This window comes from Trachemys scripta, chromosome 7 (assembly GCF_013100865.1).
Source record: "Trachemys scripta elegans isolate TJP31775 chromosome 7, CAS_Tse_1.0, whole genome shotgun sequence".
NCBI classification, from domain to species: domain Eukaryota; kingdom Metazoa; phylum Chordata; order Testudines; family Emydidae; genus Trachemys; species Trachemys scripta.
Window position 1 is genome coordinate 110401989 of NC_048304.1, and position 21181 is coordinate 110423169.

Genomic DNA, 21181 nt, shown 5'->3' on the forward strand with positions numbered 1-21181 from the left:
AGCCAGAGCAGGGGCATAGGGTCTCCCCATGTGGATCGGATTGCAGGATCCAGGCCATGAATTGTAGTGACTGAAAGTGGGTACTATCTTGTAGCTGGTTAGTAGCTTATACAAAATGAGTTGCTGGGCTCAGTGCAGTTCCCAGAGAGGAATTGATCTTTGATTATTAGCAGTAAATATGCCCAATGGCCTGTGATGGACACTAGATAGGGTGGGATCTGAGTTACTACAGAGAATTCTTTCCTGGGTGCTGGCTGGTGAGTCTTGCCCACATGCTCAGGGTTTAGCTGATCGCCATATTTGGGGTCGGGAAGGAATTTTCCTCCAGGGCAGATTGGCAGAGGCCCTGGAGGTTTTTTGCTTTCCTCTGCAGCATGGGGCACGGGTCACTTGCTGGAGGATTCTCTGCACCTTGAGGTCTTTAAACCACGATTTGAGGACTTCAATAACTCAGACTTAGGTTAGGGGATTGTTACAGGAGTGGGTGGATGAGATTCTGTGGCCTGCGTTGTGCAGGAGGTCAGACTAGATGATCATAATGGTCCCTTCTGACCTTAAAGTCTATGAGTTGTCCACATAGCAATTGACTGGCAGAGTTGGCCAATGGTAAAATTGACCATGCAGACTAAATTGCCCTTTCATCCTTAAAGACCCATAAAACCAGGTTGAAGGTGCACAGTGGGCAGGAGAGTGGGGGTAGGAAGTGATATAGGGACACTTGCATTTCTTATGATGATGATTCTTATGACAGCAAAAACCAGAAGGATGGTGTGGTAGTTGAAACATATGTGATGTGGAGTCTATTCCTGCCTCTGCACTGACTTATTGCTCAGCAACCTTGGGCAAGCCTCTCTACCACAGGTTCCCCATCTATAAAGCAAGTGTAATAATACTTCCCTTCCTCACAGAGTTTAACGAGGTTTCATTCATGAATATATTTCTAAAGTGCTTTGAGATCTTTGGAGTGAAGGCATCACAGAATTGTTAATAGAACTTCATTAAGACTCATAAAAGCCAAAATATCTGAAAAGGTCACTCATCTGAAGGTCCTGATCATGTTTAAAAAAAAGCATGGACTTTTTTTTTTTTTAAAACTAACTTTCACAAAAAAGCCAGACTGTGAATTATATGGTTTGAATTTGGACCAATTTACTCTATTCATCCTGCCTGCAACATCTCTTACACAGAGAAGAGTATTTTTAACAACACTGAACTCATCCCTGCCAAAAAAAAGTTCAAAGTTAATTTTACCCTGACCAAGATGGACACGTATGACTTGCAACAGGTTAACTGCAAGGGGAAGAATTATAATTATTGTTTAAAACAAGCATTACACGTGGTAAAGCAAAGTTAGTGTTGATCCTTTTGATTATAAACCTCTCTAAGTCTAAAGCCGAAACAAGATAAAAACACCAGACTTAGCGTTCTTATTGCCTATAATCCATGACAAGAATCCTCTTTACTGAAGGAGTTAAAGTTTTTGCAATAAATCTAGTATGCCACAAGCTAAAATTTTTGACAGCCAATCTGGTGTAATGCAACAAATCAGTGTAACATAACAAACAGCAGACGCATTCTGTGGCACAGCGTCCCCATAAACTTCAATCTCTGGGTAAAAATCTTGATTTATTATATAGCTTTTGGACAGTTACGAAAGAAAATTTGCCAAAGATCAGAATAATCAACTCTTTCACCCAAGCAGTTTTTTATGAAAGAATAAAGCACAGAATGAGTCTGAGCAAAATAAATAAAAATTCCACACTTTTAACCCACAGAACCTTTTGCGTCATTCATAAATATTTGCCGACATTAACAATCTTTTATCATCAAAAAGGCACTCCAGCCTTCAAAATTAGGGCTTTTTCTTAAATGTTCCTGTATTTGTAGCCGTCTAACTATCCTGTTAGTGCCATTAATAACTTGTAAATACTTACATTTGTCAAAACAGGGCTTTTTAAAGATGCATGTAGCTAATTTCCCCTAAAAACGCCTCTGTTTTGCTAAGCTATTCTCTGCAGGTTATAAAAATAGTAGTATATAATTTACAAATAGTATCTGTAATAGGATTCATTGTTGTGAATGTCTGAACTATATGTTTTCATCCACTGAAAGGGAAACTAATACATCAGACTCCTCTTGGAAATGCTAGTTGTTTTAATGCAATTTGCTTCTCCTTATTTTGGTCTCATGAAGAGGGTTGCAAACAGAAACATACATTAGCCATTCATAATAAATATACTAGCCCCATTCAGAGCATGTAAAGGCATTACTGTTGCATCATTCTGAACAGCCCTGCTGTTCCACTTGCCCGTGTAATTAGCACACAATGCAGGCCAGAGAGTTTCCTGATAGAGGCGCTCTGTACTTAGGACGAAATAAAATAGTAACAGTAAATAATAAATAAATAAAATAAATAAATAAAGGCTGTTTTGACATCTGACCCAAGAAATGGCTTCTTGGCTAAATGGCACTTTCGTAAAGATGTTCCCATTGTTTGTTGATTTATCAAAAAAACATTGCTACTCACTGAAATTTAGATATTTGTATCTGAGAAGAAGTGGGGGGGGGGAAGGAGTTATTAAGCAAGTCTTTCAGTAAGACACCAGATGATGGATAGTCAAACACAGAGTCTCCTGTAAACACAGAGAGAACCAAAAGGTATGAACTGACTCATAATTGTGTCAACACAGGTTGCAGACCCTTGGTTTATTTCAGCCTTCCTGTTTTTCACAGATTTCTTTTCACACTGCACTTTTTAGACACAGTCTCTTTTCAATACACCTTAGTGGGGTGCAGAAGAATAAAAGTTTTCACACTGAAAGGTAGACATTTTTACACACACACACACACACACACACACACACACACACACACACACAGTGTTACAGGTTTGGTCACAGAGAGCCCCTTGGGACTATCACCTGACATGCTGGAATTATCTCTGAGCCCGTTTTCCCTGCCAGCTTGGGACTCCAGAACACTGCCTTGTTGAGCCAGACATGCTTAAAACTCACTTAAAATCACTACCAGGATCTCAAAGCAATCAGCTGTGCACAGATCCTGTTCGACTGCGCCACTGTGACAGGACCTGTCACAGTGGCCTGTCACATGTAGGGCTGGGTTTTTTTCCATTTCAAGAGCCTGACCCTGCAACTGATCCTCATGCAATTAGACCCACTAAAGTCAATGAGGTTTTTCATCTGTGGAAAGGTTGCAGGATTGGACCTGTGATTTGGAAATAGGTTGTCATGTGGAATGCGAGATCTTTTCCAAAAATCCATTTTAAAGATCTCATAAAATTGTATAAAACTAAGTAGTACAGAGCCAAAAGAACTGCTCCATCCAATCTTCATCCTCAGTAACTTAAACAGGCATATATTAGGCTTAGGGCCAGACTGTGATATACCGGTACTCATGCTGAGTAGTGCCTAAGTCCTTCTGTAGTCTTATTAAAATCAATGTGTAAAGTGCTACTCAACAGGAATAAGGGTGGCAGGATCTGGACTTCTTTTTATTTCCATCTGTACCAAAAATGCATCAATCACTATAATTTTTAATCAACAAATAATCTTTGCAGCAAAGCCACATCTGACCACTTCGCCCCAAGGGAAACTTTCTGCAGGCATTTTTTTTCTGGTCCATTAATAAAAAGATACAAAGAAAACAAATTTTAGGAGGGAACTGCCACAAATAAATGTCAGAAATGACACCCATATAATATTTCAGAAACAATAAGAGTTGAGACAGATTGAATTTTTTAACGATCTTCCTTGAAGGGTATTGTGTGTTTCTCTGCAGCAGGAAGTCTCATGCTGTACAGTTTTCCCCTTCAGGAGCCAAGGTTAATTGAATAGCAGAGATAATATATTGTCATTTGCACATGGAATTAAGTCCCCCTTGCTCCCAGCAGGTTCCATACCTTCAGAAATTGTTCCAAGGTTGTCCACGAACTGGAAGAGGGGCTATTTTTTTTTTTTTTATGTCCATTGCCCTTCTTTAGCTCCCTTCAACCACATAGTGAGGGAAGTGAAATTTGCTGGAGGAGACCATGAAAACAGTTTCATAACTTTCCACATATTTTCCCTGCATAAATACTCGGCAAATCTGGAGTGTAAATCATGCTATAGCACATTGGTCAAGTCCCATGAGTGCCACTGAAGTCAGACGAATTATGGTATTTGCTATCTCAGTTGTTACAATTTCTCGCCTTTCGTTTATTCATTGCCAGTGTCTGGATTTACGTCAGAGGGGGAAAATAGGAGTTTCGCTAGCTAAAGTTAACCCCTTATTGCAGGAACGGTAACATCATGTTTTCCAGCAGCAATTTACAAGGATATACCCATTAACATTGCTCAGTAACAATGCAGTCAAGAAAATTTCCAGACGTGAGCAGGAGAGATTATTCTCTGTGGAAACAGCAACTGGAAACTCCAATGCCAAACCTTTGTTTTATGGATGTGAAAAAAATATTGAAGTAATTAAAAAAAAAAGTTTTACAAGACCTATCTAAAAGTGCTGTGACATGAATGCTGGATGGCTACTGCTGAGCGAGTCTGCCTGGCTGTACGAAGTGTTTACTATTTGCATATTACCTCCAGAATAAACTAAATTATTAATGTCGAACAACACTGAAAGGCTCTTTGCTTTTACCAAGTCTCTGACTCCCTGATATAAGGCTACTTCTTTCAAGGCAATGTCGGGTGATACAGTAAAGGATCCATTTCCACTCGGTAGAGCCTGTTATGCACAATGTTGGCCCCCGTATGGACCAACCAAGCATCTGTTACATGTATCCTGAATTGTCTAATGGAGATCCACCTTGTAAACGCAAGTCCCCTTTGGCTGCCAGAGCCTGCACACACAACCAGAGGGCCATGGCCTTTGTCCTCTGCCTTGCAAAGGCACCTGTTGTCATGGTCCGTGCGTCTTATGCCCATAACACCAAAGTTCGTTTATAATGCCTCCTTCAGACACAGAAAAACGCATCATTTGCACAGTGAAGTTACAGGAGCTAAACGGAAGCCGCTCACGTGTGGAGAATATGTACTTTGTTTCTGCAATGTTTCTAAAACAGAATAGGCCTCTTACCTATTGTTCTTCGGAGATCTTCACACAGGCTAATGTGAGGGAATTTCAAGATTTCCTTCCACTTTTTGCTTTTGCCTTTGCGCTTTCCTCCACCCCCTGCAGAAGAAGGAGAAGAGATGTCAGGATTATAATCTTTTTCAGTGCCATGCCCAATCCACACCTGGGCTGTCCTCTCACTCAGACCTGTTAGCACAGTCACAGCCCCCATAAACACCTTTTGAGTATCGCAGCTCTGTAAGAGCGGCAGTCAGAGTCAGTGTTGTGTTAGAAAAAGGCCCAGGCTACACTGATATTTGAAAATTGTATTGGCAGAGATAGGTCAAGGAGGCAATGTTTGGATCCAGACCTGGATTACTGAAGCCTAGAGTTCAGTCTGAGCCCCAGACAAGACCAACAAGTTTGAGAGTGCTGAACTGAGCTGTTCTCGTGGCATTTCAACCCAAAGTGAATTCATAACAATCAGACATTCGTCTGAAGTTTCCACCACCTTAGACTTCATCTGAGGCACATCTGAATAACAGGCCCCTTCCGGTTTTGAATCTGACCCAAGCCCCATATCTAAGGAAGGCTTGGATCTGGAGGTCAAAATTCAACACCTCCTGTCCCCCACCACATACAGCCATAAACTCAAAGTGGCATTGCCTTTAGGAGTTACACTCATGGATCACTGCTTACTGCGTAGGGTTAGTATTCATTTTAAAGAAAAAAAAAAGAAACAAGAAAAAATTCAGTCAATTCACCCAAGTATACAAAGCAGAGATTCTTTTCTTATCTTTTTTGTCTTTCTTTCCTTTGCTCCTCCCCTCACCCCCCTCACCTTTCCTTTGGGCCCAATTGTTCTCATTGCAAAAAATAAAGAGGTAGTTTGGAATTAATCTGAAGCCTGTATTGCTGCTAAATACCATTTTAAAGTGTCGACTGCAAGACAATAACAATAAATGTTTTCATCAGAGGGTCTCAAAAGTGAGCGACAACCGTTTATATAGAAAATAATACAATATTTTTTCATACATCACTTCATCACAAAAAAATAGATCCCCACTGAGGATGAAGAGCCAGGACTCTGCGGGCGAGTGTGGGCTGTTTGTGGCACTCCCCACACTGAGCTGCCTGAAATCTGGGAAGTTCCTAAAGCCCTGAGCCCATGGGGTACAAGTTGCTCAGAATTCTGCCTCTGCAGCCCCAGCCGGAGTCAAAGTACCATGGGTCTATGCAGGCTGCCGCCTCTGCTCCCACTGAGACCAGTCTTGGGTGAGTTACTAAAGCCTTCCGAGCACTGCTGCTAAAGCTCCAGGTTGAACGAAATCACCCAAGGTTTCTCTACTCCGGGAGCTGAGACAAATTAAGGAAAGCTGTGACGTTAATCCCCTCCTGTGTGGATGCTCTCATTCAGAAGTAGAGAGACCTTTGTTCACTGAAAGACCACTTTGCTTCTGAATGAGTGCATCCACACGGGGATTAAATGCACTATGTGCTTTAACTTCACGGCTTTAGTTAATTCGCCTTAATTTGCCTGAATGTCCCCGTGCAGACAAGCCCCAGGGGTGAGCGTGGGCCACTATCTCTCCCACATCCCCACCAGAGACCTGCCCCCCAAATCACCTTTACGGACTCCACTGCTGGCATCCCTGCCTTCTCTGAACAATCTCTCTCGTGAGCATGTTTAACAATGTCTCCTCCCACCTCTCTAGTTTCTGTGCTCCCCTCCCCTTTTCATCTCTTTTTCCCCACAGCTCCACCTAATTACATCCTCCTCCTGCCTTCCCTCCACCTCTTGCCTTCCTACATTCCCCGCTCACCTTGCTTTTCAGTTTTGACACAGTAGTAACAATACCTGATCCTCCTGAGCATTCTCTACACTACAGATTCCACCAACGGACCTGCACTGGAATGATGTCTACAATCAGATTTTTTTGAATCCAAGATCTGAGGACAAAGAATGCATGGGCTGGGGAAACAGAGTCCTACCAGAATTTAGGGCAAGGCAAAATGGCAATTGTGCCATCTGTCCAGGAATCAATCAGATGAGGTTTTGGACAATCAGTACCCAAATGATTTTAGGTCACATTCTCTCTTAGGCGCTAAGAGTCTTCTCTAGAGCATCTTTAGTAGAGCTCTGCTTCTTACTGGGATCTCCAGAGGTTGTAGGACCTATGGGCTCACTCATTTCAGTGCAGGGAAACATAATGAAGCCAAATGTGCTGTAATTATTGTCTTGTAGTGTAATGCTAAATAATTTCTCACATCTAGACTAGCTCAGTCTACTGAGGGTATTTTAATACTGGCTCTCTTTTTCTTTCTCTGTCCCGGCATTTTTAATTCTAACTTTTCTCTCTCTCTTTTTCACCTTCTTCTTTCCCCATGATTACACCCCACCACAGGAAACAACGGGTGTAAAAAAAAAAAAGGTGTAAATAAAAGTTTCCACCTCAGCAATAACAAAGGGTATAGGAATGTGATGAGGAGGGTTTCACTCTCATTACAGTTCCTGCCACATGTCTATCCCAATTAGACAGGCTGTGCAATCACGGAGAATGAATATTCTTCTAAATCTGAAACCCCAGCTGTTTTTTCTGAGATTTCCCCCAGTGCTGTATTTATTGTGATTCAGTCTCTGCACACAAAATCTGATTCACATAATTCTACTTTAGATGCCATGACACGTCGAGTGACTAATTCAGAGCCAAGTTCATTGTTAGTGAGCTGGGAGAGACGCAATCGTAGATTGAGAGTATGGTGGATACTACATGATTTTGCTGACTAAATAAGGGGTGTTGATTCAACAGGTAACAGAATATTACATGGGAAGCTTGAAAACTTTGGAAGTTTTGCAAAAATCATGGAGTATTTGGGGCACTTCTGATCATGTAAATACAACCTTTCCACAATATGGGATAGAGGGGAGTTCTTTCTGAATCATGACTAACTCACTTCTCTATTCTCTTGCCTCTGTGACTAATGGCTTTGTCGTTTAAGGGCTTGGTACGCCCACATCTTGAATACCATGTGTAGATCTGGTTGCCCCATCTCAAAAAAGATATATTGGAATTGGAAGAGGCACAGAAAAGGGCAACAAAAATTAGTAGGGTATGGAACAACTTCCATATGAGGAGAGATTAACAAGACTGACTTTTCAGCTTGGAAAAGAGACGACTAAGGGGGAATATGATAGAGGTCTATAAAATCATGACTAGAGTGGAGAAAGTATCTAAGGAAGTGTTGTTTACTCCTTCTCATAACACAAGAGCTAGGGGTCACCAAATGAAATCAATAGGCATCAGGTTTAAAACAAACAAAAGGAAGTATTTCTTCACACAAAGCACAGTCAACCTGTGGAACTCTTTGTCAGAGGATGCTGTGAAGGCCAAGACTATAACAGGGTTAAAAAAAAAAAAAAAACTTGATAAGTTCATGGAGGATAGGTCCACCAATGGCTATTAGTCAGATGGGCAGGGATGGTGTCCCTAGCCTCTGTTTGCAAGAAGTTGAGAATGGGCGACAGGGGATGGATCACTTGATGATTACCTGTTCTGTTCATTGCCTCTGAAGCACCTGGCATTGACCATTGTTGGAAGACAGAATACTAGGCAAGATGGACCTTTGGTCTGACCCAGTGTGGCCGTTGTTATGTTCTTGCCTTAAATTAGACTTTAAACTCTTTATTGATAGGAATTTAGTTATTGTAATACTCTCCTTTCTACCCTTCTTTCTCAGCTCTTCCCTCTCCAGTCCATCCAAAAGGCTGTTGCTAAAGAAATGTTCATTTTCTATCACTCTAACCATGTCCTCCTAGAGTCACTTCATTTGTTTGTCCCTGGTGCTTGCATATCTCCCATTTCCTGCCTGCTAAACATCTTCTCTCTCTTCCTCTTCAGACCCCATTGCAAAAATCACTTATTCCAGGAATGTTTTCCTCCTTCTAACCACTGATAATTTTGATTTCACTCTCTTCCCTGAACAACTGCCTCATGCCTGGTCTTGTGTTTGTTTGCCTTGTTTACTGTAGATTGTAAACTTTTGAGTGTCCAACTCTATGATGGTATATCTCCATGGGAATTTATTGCACTATATAAATATTTATTAGCTAGTTGTGGGGGCAGATCCTTAGGTGGAGTAAACAATGGAGCTATGATAAAATACACCAGATACACCACTGAGAACAAATGGGCCAAACATTTTAGGATCAATCATTCTTTTTTTAAAGTCATCTTCACAGAAATTCTCAAGATGTGCTTTCAACTGTAGCAGCACAAATCAGTGCAGTACATTATAAAGCAACTCTCCACCTGAAATATCAGTTTCAATATTGTGTTGGGGGGGAACCTGACCATGATGGGGCAGAAGGACTTTTAAAATGCATTTGATTTAAAATATATATTGCTACAGACAAAATGGATGATGCATTTTTGACATTAATTTGCATCACAATCTGGGAAGGGCTTCTAGGTCCCTAGTTACAACTGTGACTGATGCACGGTATAGCCAGTGAGTTCTTTTCTCTTCTGTGCCCATCCTATAAAAAGCAGCAGCCTCCTCTGATGAATGATTTGCTCTTAGCTAAATGCAACGTGGTGTTACTATTTTGCCTGTGACGTCTTTATGTTAAAGATGCTGATCAACTGCTTTAATCTACCTGACCTTTCGGCTCTCAGCCTCTCTCATGGAGCCAGCAGCACTTGCTGGCTCCAAATGTAATTCTAGGGTGTTTGAAGGACATAATGCACTGAGACAGCTGAGACAGGGTAAATTGTCTGGCAGAGTTAAAAGCTAAAAGGGAAGGTTTCTCTGAATAGTTTGGTAATTGTGCAGGTTGCACAAGTAAAGGCTTTTCACTTGCCTTGATTCCTGTCTTTACGCTGTCTACTCAGGCCAGGACGATCTGCAATCTTCAAGGCAGCTTTTCTTAGCAAAACCTGACAAACCTGCTGTGTTTTATATGCTAGTTTTATCATGAGGGTGTGGGGTGGCTGATTTGAAACCTCAGTTTGATGATGGCAATACAAGGTGAAATGCCAATAACAGTGTGAAATTTCAGTGCTGTTACTGGGCATTCACGTAATGACCGGCATACCGAGGAGTGAAGCTAATTTTTCATTATGCCATCCAGTCCTACAGGCAAAAGTATTTTCTCTGTGCAAAAGTTACTGAAAAAATACATGGCCTTTTTAGTGTCAGATATTCAGATCCCTTATGGCAAATCTACCTCTTTTCTCTGTATGTATGTTAAATAAAAACATACATACAAAACATTTAGGACTAGGAACTGCCCTTAATCCCACCTGGCTAATTATATGGTCCCCATCACTGTAATACATGGACGTTTACCATCACAGCCCCCAGAAGATATATCTAGTGCAGCAGAGGGGATATTGTCTCCATGCCCATTTAATCATTGGCCTTTCTTCCGTCACTGCCAATTGGGGTACTACCAGTGATGTAGACACCTTTCAACTTGGCAACAGACTGGACTGAGGCAACCAACTTGTTTCACATGAGCTGCTGAACAGCCACTACATAGCAACGATTTCTTGTTGTGACAGAGATGGGTTGGTTTGAACCAGCGGCCTAGCAGATTTTATCTATTTTGAAATAATGAATAAATAGACCAAAAAGACTGAACTTTGGGTGGTATTGTGGTCTGATTTGTTAAGACCTGATGATTTATTCCATCAGGGTGTAAATATTTACTTAGTACACTTTATATATACTCATTTGTATTTCATAGAATCACAGAAGATTAGGGTTGGAAGAGTCCTCAGGAGGTCATCTAGCCCAACCCCCCTCAAAGCAGGACCAACACCAACTATAGCATCCCAGCCAGGGCTTTGTCAAGCCAGACCTTAAAAACCTCTAAGGAAGGAGATACCACCACCTCCCTAGGTAACCCATTCCAGTGCTTCACGACCCTCCTAGTGAAATAGTTTTTCCTAATATCCAACCTAGACCTCCCCCACTGCAACTTGAGATCATTGCTCCTTGTTTGGTTTGACCTCTCCAGTGTACTCTCACACTGGAGGGGGGTGGGGTGGGGTTCAGGAACAACTCTGGGCCTGGGAGGCCCCAGCCTGGCAGGCATATGGGCATGCTGCAGTGGGAGGAGGGACTTAAAAAGGAGGTGCTGCGGCCCAGCAGGAGGGCAGGTGGAAAGAGACAGACAGGCACTCGCTGTTGCGGAAGGACTATGTTAGGAGGATATCCCCAGGAGGAGGGCTGCTCCATGAAGCCAGGAGTCTCTAGCCTCCAGAGGCCCATAGGCTGGGTTGCAAGAACCACAAGCCACAACATACCCGAAGCAGGGACAGAGCGGTAGAAAGAGACCCAGGGAGAGTTAGCTGGACTGCAGGCAGAGGTGCTGGAACTAGGGGTGCTGCCGCACTCCCCGGCTTGAAGTGGTTTCCATCATATACAGGGTTTACCGTTTGATTCAATGGCTCTCAGCATCCCCACTATGCAAGTTGTTCCAGCACCCCTGACTGCAGGTAGTGGGTGCCCAAGGGAGCCCTGGGTTGGAACCCAGTGAAGTGGGAGGGCCTAGGTTTCCCCATCACTAGATGGGGCTGCCGCCACAGACTCTAACCACTAGGCAGGGGCTCACTCATTCACAGCACCATATAAGAATCTCTCTGAAGAGCTGAATATGGTGCCTACTCAGCTGCAATTAAACAACACACATTTAAAATACAAAACATTAAAGAACAACCTGCCCAAGTAGACACCAACTGAAACCCTCAAAGGCTCTGGCAAACCTGCCCTCAGGCAAACCACACACTCCAGTTAACACACTCTACGGGGGGGGAAAAAATTATTCAGAACAACTTAATGGCCCCAAAAGTGGCGAAAGAAATTGGCTGCAATGAATGGACCTCAAATATGGATTAAAAGCAGCCAATGAGGGATTCAGACTGACTTCATGTGGCAGAGAGTTCCACAGCTCAGGTCCCCCCACAAAGCAAGCTCTGCTGCTGAGCTGATCATGAACAACACTAAAAATTCAGGACCTGTGAGGAAGCAGAGAAACTGCTGTCTGGCATAGCAGGGATTAAAGAAACCTTTGGGTTTAGCTAGCCCGGCCCCACTATACCTGCAGCCAATGCCAGGCCTGGAGTGGGGAGAAAAGAAGGGAGCCTGGCTCAGTTTGGGGCTGACTGGCAAGGAGGCCCAAAGGGACAGATCAGCAACCTGCCAGCCAGCACAGCCTCTTGAGGCAAGTAAGGGCTACCCTGCCAAGAGGAACCTGCAAATAAGCCTCAGGTGTGGGGCAACTGGACTACTGGGGTCATGCCCTAAACCAAAGAGACTTGAAGGAAATAGCCTAGGGAAGAAGGTCTCAACAACCCCCACCATCACCACCAGGAGGGAGACCCATTATCCCGGTATAGGGGTTGACCTACACAGGGCCCTGGGCTGAGACCCAGTGGAGAGGGAGGGTCTGGGTCTCCCTACCACCCCTCGTGGCCTTACAGAGTGAAAAACAAGCGATCTAGCCACTAGGCTGCAAGGCCACACAAGACCCTATCACGGGACCTGATTCTCATTTATACTTGGGTTCCTTAACTCTGGCAAGGAAAAGAGGCCTTAAAGTTGGAGTAAATGTAGGTTACATTATGGCCACTTTTGGTGCTGGAGTGGTGTCAAGGGCCTTTAGTGTAAATGAAAATCAAGCCCCAGGAGTCAATCTGCTATGGCTGATCAGACTTGTGGGCAAGAGAAATAGTTGAGTGGCAGTCACTCAAGTAAAGTGGTTGTTATTAAAGAGTCATCTTTTACCCAGAGTTTCCATGCTGTGGTATCTAAGACACCAGTTATTTCTTTTCTAGATATAGGGATTTTTTTTGTGGGTAAATGTTTAGTTTTTAACAGTGACTACTGTGGGCCAGAGTTATGAAGTGTTTTAAATAACAGTAGTAAGATTGTGATGTGTCTTTTGGTCCTCTAACAGCCAGTGTAGATGATGGAGAGCCACCATAAAACAACTGTAAGCGCCTAGACTCCAATTAGGATGTTATTCATGAAATTCACACCTCTCTGGGTCTGGAGGACTGAACGTGAATTGCATCTGCCATTAATTCTCAAATAAACAGTGATCGGATGCTTTCCAAACTGAAGCTGTCAAGCATGTATATCTATAGCAACATGCAGATGGATTTGTGTGCAAATGTGCCGTGATATTCACAAACACATTAACAAAATCTTGGACTAGTCTGAGAGCCACGCTCAGCAAAAAGAGATCTGCAGAAGCCCCTGATAGATCGTGGCTCTGGCTTTTGCATTTTGATATATGATGGTAACTACAGAATTTGATTCTCTTTGGAGAGCGTATTTTGGGCTTTTGATAGTATTTCATAAGTCACGGACACTAACTTTCTTCGTTGTATTGGGAGTAGTAAATTAGGGGATTCTTTTGGAGATTCCCAATGATTCTATAAGGTTTTCCAAACACAGATTAACTTTGGGGATCCCCTAATATGTTGTATGGCTAAAATAAGCTTCCTGTTGATGCCAGTGGGTTTCGGATCAGGCCCTTATTGAGAGACAGGATCTGCCTCGAAGCCTCAACAATTTTTCTACCCCTACAGGTGGCCTCACCAGATCAGAGGTTGATTAAAACTGGTTGGAAACCAGAAATTCTATTGCATGGGAAATACTGGCATTTCCAAACTTGTTTCCATTCTGAATCACAACAAAAAAGTTGACATTTCATAAATTTTTGCGGAACAGAAATGTCACAAAATTTAGATTTGGGAATAATGAAATATTTTCTTTTGATAATGTAAAATCATTTCATTTCAAGAAGGTGAAATGTCCCATTTCTCTACTGTTGAAACATACAATATAGAATATTAAATATTAAAATTATTCTAATATAATTCAATAGCAAAAACACCACAAGAAAAAATTATTTGTTTTCAGCAGTTTTCCCTCAAAATATCATCAAAATCAACATGTTCCTGCAAAAATGTTTTGATTTCAACGAACCTGTGTTTTCTGACAGAAAACTGTTCCATTTAAAATATTCTGACTAGTTCTAGTTTTGATACATTTGCTGGGCAGCATAGTGGAAGCCTTAGTTGTGTCTGTTTTGAGTGTGTGGGGAGGAGAAACTGGTCTCAGTTCTTCAGGGCTGGCAACTTTCTCCAGCATTAAAATCATATGAAAAGTAAAGGACTCAAAGAATGTTCTCCCTGGACCTACACCCAATTTCCTACTTTCACCACCACTTCCTTTAACCTAAATGACTTGCACAACTGGAATATATATTGAACATAAAGGTCCAGCTTCCTCTTCCTAACAGTTCTCCAAAGAGTGAGCACAACCTTGGTTTCCACACAGCTTGCTTGTAAAGGGCTTGATAACATCTCTTCAGGAAGGAACCATTTTTTACAACAGCTTTTTCAATTTACAACCTGCCTTATAAATGTATTACCCTGTTTTAGTAATGCATCCAAAGCTGCTGGCTACAGTTTAAGAACTTGATCCTGAAAATACTTCAGCAGGTGAGTGACTTCACTCAGGTATGCACGGAACTGTTGTGACACAACTCACATGAATAAAGGCATTCACGTGCTTAAGTGTTTGCCGGGCTAGCCTTGACATCCAGAATTCCCAGGAGAGCTCTGGTCCCATTTAGACACCAAAAAGAAGTGGCTAGATTTTTGAATGTGCTCAGCACATTGGGTGCAAAACGCTCTTGGAAATCTGGCTTTTCAGGTCACAATGGGATCTGTGGGGGACAGAGCGCTTGTGAAAATGAGGAGGTTACTCACCCTGTGCAGTGACTGACGTTCTTCGAGATGAGTGTCCCTGTGGGTGCTCCACTACAGGTGTTGGTGCGTCCCTGCGCCTTCGCCCGGAGATTTTTGCAGCAGTACTCATAGCGGCCACGCATGCTCAGAATCTGCCCCCCCCCCCGCTGTGACTCTAGGGTAATAGAACGCATGCGTGGCCGGTCTCCTCAGTTCCTTCTCTACCACGGAGGCCCCCCAACTCCGAAGTAGAGGGGAGGAGGGTGGGTAGTGGAGCACCCACAGGGACACTCATCTCGAAGAACGTCAGTCACTGCACAGGGTGAGTAACCTCCTCTTCTTCTTCGAGAGATGTCCCTGTGGGTGCTCCACTACAGGTGACTTAAAAGCAGTGTATCTTAAGGAGGTAGGGACTTCGGATCTGGTAGGAACGCCATCGAGAGTACCGCCCTGCCCAAGCGTATGTCAGATAAAGGGCCTTGAATAAGGGCATAGTGTTTAACAAAAGTATGGTCAGATGACCAGGTGGCTGCTTTACAAATGTCAGCCAAGGGAACTTTGCGTAAGAACGCGATGGAGGCAGCCAGAGATCTAGTGGAGTGTGTTCTAATGCCATCTGGAGGTGCAACCCCTTTCATCTGATAGCACAGTCGGATACACTGGGAGATCCAGTTCGAGAGTCTCTGGGTAGAAATAGGCATGCCCTTGGAGCGCTCTGCAACAGAGACAAAAAGTCTAGAAGAGGTTCTAAAGGGTTTGGTTCTATCCAAGTAGAATGACAAGGCTCTGCAAACATCTAGTGTATGCATTGAGGCTTCAAAGGAGTTTGCATGTGGTTTTGGGAAAAAAGTCGGGAGGTGTATGGGTTCATTAATATGGAATGATGAGTGTACCTTTGGAAGAAATTTGGGATGCAATCTGAGGGTAACCTTGTCTTTAAAAAATATCGTATATGGTGGATGAGCCATGAGAGCTGCTATCTCTCCTGCCCGTCTGGCAGAAGTAATTGCCACTAGAAACGCTGTTTTCATGGAGAGGTGTAAAAGGGAGCACGTGGCTAGGGGTTCGAAGGGTTGCTGAGTTAGGGCAGACAGTACCAGATGAAGGTCCCAGGGGGTGGTCGGTTGTTTAATGTCTGGATATAAGGTTTGTAGGCCCTTGAGGAAACGCTTCGTAGTAGCGTGAGCAAAGACAGACGTATCATCAATTTTGTCGTGGAAAGTCGTAATAGCAGCTAAATGGACCCTGATGGAGCTGAAAGAAAGGCCGGATCGCTTAAGGCCCAAGAGATAGTCCAATATAAACGGAAGAGGTACCGAGGTAGGAGAAAGATGTTTGGCAGAACACCAATGTGTGAATCGTTTCCACTTTTGAAGATAGCAGAACGCTCTCTACTCGCAAGACCTATGTAGGAGTACCTCCTGAACTTGTTCGGAGCAATCTAATTCGCGTTGGGAGAACCACGTAGGAACCAGGCCTTGAGGTGAAGCATGGACAGGTTGGGGTGGAGAAAACGACTGTGCTGCTGAGATAGAAGGTTCGGAATAAGCGGCAGGGAGATTGGTGGTTGGATTGACATTCTGGTGAGGAAGGGAAACCATGGTTGTCTGGGCCACGATGGGGCAATGAGGATCACCTTGGCTCGATCCGTTCGTATTTTTATCAGAACCCTGTTGAGAACTGGTATCGGGGGAAACGCATAGAATAGGTTTCGGTGCCATGAGATCATGAATGCGTCCCCCAGGGAATGTTTGCCCAGTCCTGCTCTGGAGCAGAAATTGAGACATTTCTTGTTCTTTGCAGTTGCAAAGAGGTCTATTGTTGGGTAACCCCAGATGCTGAATACCTCGTGAATGGTTTTGTCGTCTATCTCCCACTCGTGGTCCCATGGGAAGCGTCTGCTCAGTTCGTCCGCTGTGGTGTTCATGATCCCGGGAAGATAAGCAGCTGATACCCGGATGTTGTTCACAATGCACCAATTCCAGAGCTTCATAGCCTCTGTGCACAGCGAATGGGAACGAGCTCCGCCCTGCCTGTTTACGTAAAACATGCAAGCAATGTTGTCCGTCATTATGCGTACGTGATGATGTTTGATTAGTGGCAGGAAGTGACGGCACGCGTTGCGAATGGCTCGAAGTTCTAGTACATTTATGTGCAGGGAGGTCTCGGTTGGTGACCATAGTCCCTGTACTGTGTGATGAGACATATGTGCACCCCACCCTGTCATAGATGCATCGGTGGTCAGAATGCGTGATGGAGCCTGTTGAAGAAACGGGACTCCAGAACAAAGGTTGGAGTGGACAGTCCACCAACGTAGGGAGTCTTTGACTGGAGTAGGCAGGGAGAGAGTCTTGTTTAAAGAATGCATATTCGGTTTGTAAACCGTTGCCAGCCACGCTTGGAAGCACCTCATGTGTAGGCGTGCATTCTGGACGACAAAAGTGCACGAGGCCATGTGACCTAGTAGTTGCAGGCAGTCTCGGGCAGTTACCTGAGGGCTGTTGCGAATAGTTGTGGTCAGTTGTTTTATGGAATTGTAGCGATCGGGTGGGAGCGATGCTAGCCCGGTCCGAGAGTCGAGGTCTGCGCCTATGAACTGAAGGTGCTGGGTGGGGCGTAATGTGGATTTGTCTCTGTTTATTTGTAGGCTGAGAGAAAGAAAGCACTCGACTGTGAGTCGTGTGAACCGGAGCGCCTCGTCGAATGTTGAAGCTTTGAGGAGGCAATCGTCGAGGTACGGAAATATGATTACCCCTTGTCTCCTGAGGTGAGCAGTGACTACAGCTAGAAGTTTGGAAAAAGCACGGGGGGCTGTAGATAGTCCGAAGGGGAGTACCCTGTATTGGAAATGTGTGGAACCAAGGGTAAATCGGAGGAAACGTCTGTGGGCCGGATGTATAGTGACGTGGAAATAGGCATCTTGTAGGTCGAGGGCAGAAAACCAGTCGCCCTGCTCCAGCGCTGGGATTATGGTATTGAGGGTCACCATCTTGAACTTTTGCTTTTTGATGAATCTGTTGAGCCGCCTGAGATCGAGGATTGGTCGCCATCCCCCATTTTTCTTCTCCGTTAAGAAATAATGGGAGTAAAAACCCTTCCCTCAGTGTCGCTCTGGCATGATTTCTACTGCTCCCAGATGAAGGAGATGTTGCACTTCTTGGAGGAGTAGCTGCTCGTGAGAAGGGTCCCTGAAGAGGGACGGGGAGGGTGGGTGGGTGGGAGGTAAGGAGAGGAAGGGGATGACGTATCCAATTGTAACTACCTCTAAGACCCACTTGTCGGAGGTAATCTTCCTCCATTGTTGGAAAAAAGGTCGTAGGCGGTGTCCAAAGATTGGTGTGCCGGCTGAAGTGAGGGCATTGCTTTCTAAACCCTCGACCAAGTTTTCAAATCTGCCTATTAGCTGGTGGGGGTTGAGGCGCCCCTGTAGAGTTTGGGCGACGTCGCTGGAATCTTGGTCGTGGACGTTGCGGCTGTTGCTGTTCCTGCGGTCTATGGGAAGGTTGTGTAAATGCGGGATAACGTGGCCGGTGGTATGGTTGGTATCGATATTGCCGTCTTCTTGCCGTAGGTGTCTGGAGACCTAAAGACCGGAGGGTTGTTCTGGAGTCTTTCATTGAATGAAGCACTTCATTCGTGTTAGAAGCAAAGAGTTTGTCACCGTCGAAGGGAAGATCTTCAATTGTGTTCTGAACTTCGCGAGGAAAAAAGGAAGAGGAGAGCCATGAGCCCCGTCGCATGACTATCGCCGTAGCGGTAGATCTTGCCGCTGTGTTGGCTACATCGAGGGATGCTTGGAGAGCGGTGCGTGAAATGGCTTGGCCCTCAGAAACTATAGCTCTGAACTGTTGTTTTCTTTGTTCTGGAATGTCATCAATAAAGTCCATTAACTTATTATAGTTTTTATGGTCATATTTTGCCAGGACTGCAGTATAATTAGCTATGCGAAATTGGAGGGTGGAGGATGCATAGACCTTGCGACCAAACAGGTCCAGTCGTTTGCTATCCTTGTTAGGTGGGGCAGAACGAGAATACTGTTGTCTAGCCCTCTGGTTCGCAGCGTCTACTACCAATGAGTTTGGTGCTGGGTGGGTAAAAAGAAATTCAGAGTCCTTTGGAGAAATAAAATACTTCTTGTCCGCTTGCTTGCAGGTAGGTAGGCTTGTCGCTGGAGTCTGCCAAATGGACTTAGCGGGTTCTAAAAGGGCTGCGTTAATTGGAAGTGCCACTCTGGAGGAAGAAGGGGGCTGTAGGATGTTCGTTAGCTCATGCTGTTGTTCGGGAACCACTTCCAGGTTAATGTTCAGGTCACTAGCAACTCTCTTAAAGAGGTCCTGGAATTTTGTATATTCATCAGAGGGAGTGGGAGGAAGGGGAAGTAATGCTTCCTCCGGTGCTAACTCCGGATCTGTTGGACCAGGAGAAGGGCTAGGTTTATCCTGGGAACGTGGCTGTGTTGCCAGGCGTCTCGTGTCACTAGCATATGCATTAGGAGACGGCACTGGATCAGTGTTGCGCCTGGTCGAATGGCTACGGGGCATGTGTTCCCGAGGGTATGATGTCCATGGTGTCCAGTATTGCCATGGTGGCGGGTAGGGCATAGGTGGTGCCATCCAGGGGTTCATCCCCCAAGGGGCAGGGTCCTGAGAGTGGGATGAGGTAGTATTTCCATAGCCCTTATTGCTCTGGGTCCGGGGCTGGGAGTCAAGATATGGGGAAAAAACTCCCTGTGGATCTGCTTCCTCCTCACTGGAGGAAAACTGCTCAGATCCTGACTCAGGCATCGAAACAGAATATGCCTTCATGAGCGGAGACTGCAAGGTAGGTGATACTAGCAGATCAGCTGTCTGGGTAAAAGGAGTGAAAGCAGCTCCTGCGGGAGATGAAAGCCGAGCCGATAGAGGCTGCTGCACAAGAGCATTCCTGCGATCGGGGCTTCTGGCTGTGATCTGTGTGTCAGAATGCCCCGCAGGCGTCGGTGCCGCGGTCGGTGCCGGGCGAGAAATGTCGGGCTGCCTCGGGTGAGGCGTGCTGTGGAATGTCGGCACCGTCTCATTCGCGGTGCCGAACGGTGCCGTCACTGAGGCAGGCAACTGGAAGCCTGATGCCTCGGCACCGGAGCTTCTCGGCGGCGCTGAAGCCTCAGGCGGCTTTTGCGCTGTTCCGGAGGAGCCTGGCTCATGAAAATTGCTGAGGCGAGGAATCACAGGCAGAGAGATCGTTGATCTGCCTGGAGAAACTTTATGCCTCATAGTCTTGCTCGGTGAGGAAAGGTGCCCCTTTTTCGTAGACTTCTTGAGCTTTTTTGAGGGGGGGGCGCTGTGTCGGGTAGCGGAGCCGGCTTCAATGCCTGGGTCTGAAACTGACCCGATAGATTTTTGAAGCAGGAGCAGTTTGAGTTTAAGCTCCCTGTCTTTCCGTGCCCTGGAGCTGAGTTTACAGCAGTGGGCACATTTTTGGGGAATGTGAGCTTCCCCCAAACATTTTATACACTTTGAGCGCCCGTCCGATGACGGGATAGCTTCCTTACAAATAGCACAGCGCTTGAAACCGGTGGAGCCCGGCATAGCCGCGGCTGACAGGAAATTTTTTTTTTTTTTTTTTTTTTTTTTTTTTAAGATAAACTGGGTAAGTAACTATTTTAACAGAGAAAACTGACAGAAAAACTGGTTTCTAAAGGATAATTAAGGCAATAGTGAAGGATTCTCTAATGAGTCTGCTGAGCTCCGTCTCAGGCCGGGGACGGTTGAGAAGGAACTGAGGAGACCGGCCACGCATGCGTTCTATTACCCTAGAGTCACAGCGGGGGGGGGGGCAGATTCTGAGCATGCGTGGCCGCTATGAGTACTGCTGCAAAAATCTCCGGGCGAAGGCGCAGGGACGCACCAACACCTGTAGTGGAGCACCCACAGGGACATCTCTCGAAGAAGAACTGGCCCTTGTGCAGATACCCAAATAGGAGTTCAGCTCTCTTGAAAAACTGGGCCCCACTGGTAGATGCTGAGCACTTGAAAATTTAGCCCTGAACTCTAGAAACTCTGGGCTCCCATGTGCATGTCAGAAAGAGCTGTGTGGGCTTTTTCTCCTGCAGAAATCTGTCATGCATGGTCTCCAAAAATAACTTAGGTTCCCATTTTGTCCTTGTCCATGTGATATTTGTTTTTTACTGAGGGTATTTCTGAGCCATGGAGATCAGACCCAAATCCAAAGTTTCCCACAGTGTGGGAGGAGGTTCCATTTAGGAACAATCCCGCCTTTAACCAATTGCTTCAAAATTAATTTCCTATCAACTTGATTATGGGGTGGGGAGGTTCTGAGGGGAGAGAAAAAGCCTTTTAATAAATGTGATG

The 21181-nt window shown here is 44.8% G+C and overlaps 1 protein-coding gene across 1 annotated transcript in view; it reads right to left on the reverse strand.

The window, feature by feature from the left end:
• Window positions 1-21181, reverse strand: part of GRK5 (G protein-coupled receptor kinase 5) — a 234569-nt gene that overhangs the window by 129121 nt on the left and 84267 nt on the right. Inside the window, exon 2 of the mRNA XM_034775048.1 lies at window positions 5089-5184. Coding sequence (XP_034630939.1) covers window positions 5089-5184 — 96 coding nt within the window. The remainder of the gene's footprint in view (window positions 1-5088; window positions 5185-21181) is intronic.